This window comes from Trichechus manatus, unplaced genomic scaffold, assembly GCF_000243295.1.
Source record: "Trichechus manatus latirostris isolate Lorelei unplaced genomic scaffold, TriManLat1.0 scaffold00087, whole genome shotgun sequence".
Classification (NCBI taxonomy): Eukaryota; Metazoa; Chordata; class Mammalia; order Sirenia; family Trichechidae; genus Trichechus; species Trichechus manatus.
Window position 1 is genome coordinate 11,185,817 of NW_004444023.1, and position 6,000 is coordinate 11,191,816.

At 43.4% G+C, this 6,000-nt stretch overlaps 1 protein-coding gene across 1 annotated transcript; it reads left to right on the forward strand.

Moving 5' to 3' along the window:
* The first annotated feature begins 4,132 nt into the window (after positions 1–4,132).
* LOC101342516 (ret finger protein-like 1) lies at positions 4,133–5,746 on the forward strand. Its single transcript, XM_004381911.3, has 2 exons — positions 4,133–4,421; positions 5,169–5,746. Exons 1-2 carry the CDS (start codon positions 4,136–4,138, stop codon positions 5,744–5,746), a joined length of 864 nt encoding a protein of 287 aa, XP_004381968.1. The 5' UTR covers positions 4,133–4,135.
* The last annotated feature ends 254 nt before the right edge of the window (positions 5,747–6,000 follow it).

The window sequence follows — 6,000 nt, forward strand, 5'->3', positions numbered from 1 at the left end:
ATACAACCCTGAGGTACACCCTTCCTGACTTTAAACCAGACAGTATCTCCTTGCTGTGTTCAAAAGACTGCCTCCTGATCTGTGTACAGGTTCCTCATGAGCACAATTAAGTGCTCTGGAGTTCTTATTCTTCACAATGTTATCCATAATTTGTTGTGATCCACACAGTTGAATGCCTTTGCATAGTCAATAAAACATATGTAAACATCTTTCTGGTATTCTCTGCTTTCAGCTAGGATCCTTCTGACATCAGCGATGATATCCCTGGCTCCACATCCTCTTCTGAATTGGGCTTGAATTTCTGGCAGCTCCCTGTCATTGTACTGCTGCAACCACTTTTGAATGATCTTCAGCAAAATTTTGTGTGTGATATTAATGATATTGCTTGATAATTTCCACTTTCTTTTGGATCATCTTTCTTTGAAATAGGCATAAATATGGATCTCTTCCAGTCAGTTGGCCAGGTAGCTGTATTCCAAATTTCTCGGCGTAGATGAGTGACCATTTCTAGTGCTGCATCTGTTGAAACATCACAATTGGTATTCCATCAATTCCTGAAGCCTTATTTTTTGCCAATGCCTTCAGTGCCTTCAATGTCTTCCTTCAGTAACATTGGTTCCTGATCATGTGCTGCTTCCTGAAATGGATGAATGTTGACCAATTCTTTTTAGTAGAGTAACTGTGTGTATTCCTTCCGTCTTCTTTTTATGCTTCCTGTGTCGTTCAATATTTTTCCTGTAGAACCCTTCAATATTTCAACTCGAGGCCTGAATTTTTTCTGCAGTTTTTTTAGCTTGTGAAATGCCAAATGTGTTCCTCTATTTGGTTTTCTAACTCCAGGTCTTTTCACATGTCATTGTAATACTTTTCTTTGTCTTCTCAAGTGACTCTTTGAAATCTTGTGTTCAGCTCTTTCACCTCATCATTTCTTCTGTTTGCTTTAGCTACTTGGCATTCCACAGCAAGTTTTAGAGTTATCTTCTGACATCCATTTTGGTATTTTCTTTCTTTCCTGTCTTTTTGATGACCTCTTGCTTTCTTCATGTATGATGTCCTTGATGTCATTCTACAACTCATCTGGTCTTCGGTCGTTAGTGTTCAACTCATTAAATCTATCCTGAGATGGCCTCTAAATTCAGGTGGGGTATACTCAAGGTCATAATTTGAGTCTCATGGACTTGTTCTAATTTTCTTCTGCTTTAACTTGAACTTGCATATGAGCTACTGATGGTCTGTTCCATGGTCGGGATAGTCAGTTAGTAGTCTAGAGCTTAATAGTTTGTGCCACCCAGGAACTCCTTAAAATTGCAGTAAAGAGGCAGCAAATAAGGTAATAAGGTAATTTATTCTATCAGCAAATCCTTGGATGACAAGTTGAGGTGCAGCAAATTACTATAACACGGCACTTTTGGCCAGTGTTTTTGACTCCCACACAATGATTGGGTGGGACTATGCAAATAAGGTGCTTGTGGCCCACCAAGGGGACCGGACAGCTTGCTGCTAATGCAAATAAGGTATATGCAACCTGTGATGATTAACTTGGTTGGGCCATGATTTTCAGTGGTTTGGCAGTTACATCATTACACAACTGCCACATTACATCCTCCATTTTGTGATCTTATGTAATTATCCTCCATTTTGTGATGTGTTGTAAATCCTAGCCTCTATGCCTGTGGTTATAGGTCCCAGTTGGGAGCGAGTTGTCTGTGATGTTAATGAGGCAGGATTAGGATGAGATGTATCTTGAGTCACCACCTTATTAGAGGGTGTGACTCAAGTCACCACCCTTACTCCAGTCACCACCCTTACCACCTTTATTCAAGTCACATCTTTGCTCAAGTAAAGGGAGTTTCCTTGAGGGTATGGTTTGCATCCAACATACACATGAATGCTGTGGCAAAGCTCTCTCTTTTGCTCTGGATGCTGCATCAGGCTCATCATCATGTGACTTCTGATTCTTGGAACTTGAGCCAGTAGCCTATCATCTGACCTGATTCTCTAGCTTTCACAGCTTTGCGAGCCATCAGCCTGTGGACAGTTGGCCTGCCGATTTGGGCTTGTCAGTCCCTGCAACCCGTGAGTAAGGAGACGCCTCTAGCCTGATGCCTGGCCCAAAGGTTTAGAACTTGCCAGCCTCCTGGCCCAAAGATTTAGAACTTGCCAGCCTCTACAACCTCATGAGCCATTTCATTGACACTGTTATTTCTCTGAGATGTTACAGCAAATTATGGAACCCAAAGATGGGAGGGAGAGTACTGAGGGAAGGAGGAGTGGTTGATGTTAGAGATGATGGAGTAGTACAGCAGTTTGGAAAAGTCGGACATTTGGGACATCTTTAACCTCCGCCTCACAGGAACCAGTTTTGTGCTGGTCCTTATAATAGAAATTAGTCATTCACAAGTACATGCCTGCCACAATGTCCCAAATTTATTCATATTTTGTCTCTCCACTCTGGCATTGTTGTATGGTTGTTAGCTGCCGTCTTGTTAGCCCCCAATGCACGGTAATTCTATATACAATGAGGTTGGACTATTGTGGTCCATAGGGTTTTCACTGGCTGATTTTCTAAGTCTGTCTTAGTCTGGAAGCTCCACTGAAACCTGTTCAGATCATAACAACATGCAAGCCTCCACTGATAGGTGGGTAGTGGTTGGGTATGAGGTGCATTGGCCAGGAATCAAACCTGGCTCTCCAGCATGGAAGGCGAGAATTCACCATGGCCCCCCAACTCTAGGATTATTGAGCACAAATTTGATCTCTGCACCCAGGGTGAAGAAGTGGCTGTCTTAGTTATCTAGTGCTGCTATAAGAGAAATACTACAAGTGGATGGCTTTAACAAACAGAAATTTATTCTCTCACAGTTTAGGAGACTGGAAGTCTGAATTCAGGGCACGAGCTCTAGGAGAATGCTTCCACTTTCTATTGGCTCTGGGGAAATTCCTTGTCTCTTTTCAACATCTGTGGGCTCAGCATCCCTTGGAGATCTCCATGTGTCTTGGCATCAATCTTTGCCTAGGACCAGGAGGTTCTCAGCACAGTGACCCTGGGTCCAAAGGACTCGCTCTGCTCTTGTTCTTTCCTAGTGGTACTGAGGTCCCTTTTCTCTGCTAGCTTCTCTCTTCTTTTATTTCTTATGAGATAAAAGGTGTGACTCAAGCAAGGGTGGTGCACCCCACCCTAATCCTCATTAACATAACCTAAGCCTGTCTCATTAACATAACGATAACTCACTGCCAAATGGGCATAAACACAGTCATAGAGGCTAGGATTTACAACACATAATTACATCAGATCACAAAATGGAGGACAAGCATAGAATACTGGGAATTATGACCCAGCCAAGTTGACACAGATTTTTGGGAGACACAGTTAAATCCATGATGGTGACATATTTTTATATTTTTCTTGATCAAATTATAGCCTCTCTTTCTCTCAGTCAGGGTTTTTCAATCCTGGCACTATTGACATTTCGGGCAGGATAATTTTTAGTTGTGGAGGCCATCATGTGTATTGTAGAATGTTTAGCAGCATCGCTGGTATCTACCCACTAGATGCTAGTAGTATCCCCCAATTATGACAAGCAAAAAATGTCTCCAGACATTGCCAAATGTCTCATGGGGGACAAAATTGTCACCAGATGAGAATGAATACTCTTGTTATTAGTTGCCATGAAGTGGGCTCCTACTCATGGTGACCTTATGTATAACAGAATGAACCATTGCCTGGCCCCATGCAATCTTCATGATCATTGGTAGCCAGTGCTCTAGAAGATAGCAAATTGAAAGCTCCCCTTGATTTCTTTAACTTGTCATTTCCTGCTATTGGTTCGCGATGCAGCCATGTTGGGCTGGTAGGTATTGGTGTAGCATCTATGTGAGTCTGCATCTTTACCCCAACTCTACTTAAAGTCCAGTGATGGCCATTGTTTCTCACTCCAACCAGCCCTCCAAATCTCTGAACATCTGGATCATGTGCCCTTTATAATTGTATTCCCAGTACCCACCACTAGGGATGGAGACAACTTGATTCCTAGAAATACTTTGCGTGTAAATCACAAGAGCTTTCCAGAAAATAATAGACATTGAAATCATAAAGTCTTCCATGACTGTGCCCATCTTTTCCCAGGCAGTCACTATGGCTGAACTATTTCAAGGGGCAGGCCGATGTCCTGTCTGCCAGGACTATTTTGAGAAACCTGTGCACTTGAAATGTGGATACACTTGCTGCCTCCACTGCATCACTGTCCTTGAGAAGGAGCCCCAGGGGGAGATTTTGTCAGGTCCCAAATGCCTTCAAGTTTGTCTGAAGAGCGAGATCAGGCCCAGGTGGCAGCTGGGAAAGCTCGTCTCCAAGATCAAGGAACTAGAGCCCCAGCTGAGAGCCACTCTGCAGATGAACCCGAGGATGCTCAAGTTCCAAGGTAAATGTGGGCACAGTAATAGCCATAGTTACAGCTAGCTCTCCATTCAATGTGAAGGTTACCTGAACTAAGTGAAGATTATCTGACTAAAGGGGTCCCTGGGTGGACAATATCACATGCTCTGTGTACTGTCTTTTGCCTGGGCTAAATGTAATCACAGAGTTGTTGTTTTGGGGTGCTGTGAAGTCAAGTTTTGACTCCTAGCAACCCCATTTAACAGAGTAGAACTTCCCCATAGGGTTTCCCAGGCTGTGTAATCTTTACAGAAAGGAGGCCTGGTCGTGGAATGGTTAAGTACCCAGCTGCTAACTGAGGGGTCAGTGGTTTGTACTCACCTATGGCTCCACGGGAGGAAAGATCTGGTGATCTGTTCCCATAAAGATTACAGCCAGAACACCCTAGGGAGCAGTTCTACTCTGTCATATAGGGTTGCTATGAGCCGGAATCAACTTGACGACACACAACAACAATCTTTATGGAAGCTGGTTGCTAGGTCTTTCTCTCGTGGAGCCACTGGGTGAGTTTGACCACCAACCTCTAGGTTAGGAGTTAAGCGCAACCAGACCATCTTCAATGCTTAACTTGGGTAATTTGTTCTAGACAGGAAGGTCAGGAAACTGTTCCCTGGACACTTCTAGAGGAAGAGTAGAATTAAAGTAGTTGAGAAAAATGAGAGATACATATGCAGTGGAAATGAAGAATGGGCCTATAATCTGTCCATTTGCTGAGTTACTTTTCTGTTCATAGTGGACATGACCTTGGATGTCGACACAGCCAGTGAATTCCTTATCATTTCTGATGACCTGAGGAGCGTCCGATGTGAGCGTATCAGACAGAATCGGCAAAAGCACACTGAGAGATTCAACAAAGCACTAGGTGTCCTGGGTTCCCTGAAGTTCACCTCTGGCCGCCATTACTGGGAGGTGGATGTGGGAACAAGCCAAGAATGGCATCTGGGCGTTTGCAGAGAGTCCGTTGACCGAAAAGGACCCATTGTACTGAATTCAGAACTTGGATTCTGGACTGTGAGTTTGAGAAAGGGAGTGATCTCTGCCAGCACTGTGCCTCGCACCATCTTCTGGATGAAACTGAAATTATACCAAGTGGGCATTTTCCTGGATGTGGACTTTGGAAACCTATCCTTTTTCAACATGAGTGATGGATCCCATGTCTTCACATTCACCAGTATTTCTGCTATGGAAATGCTGTGTCCATTCTTTGGTCTTTCAAAACCAAATAATGGAGGTCCACAATCCCTGACTATTTGTACCCTGAAGAATCCAGGCATCGAAATTCTTCAAGAAAAGCCTGGAAAAGACATATAAACCTGTTCAAGAAAAAACTTATATAGAAAAATTCTGTGTGCTTGTAGATGAGGAATATTCTGTTGTGTATACACCTTGTGAGGAACCCTGGTGGTGCAGTAGTTAAATGCTGGGCTGAAAACTGAAAGGTTGGTGGTTTGAACCCACCAGCCACTCTGCAGGAGAAAGATGTGGCAGTCTGCTTCCATAAAGATTTACAGCCTTGGACACCCTATGGGGCATTTCCACTCTGTTCTATATGGTTACTATACATT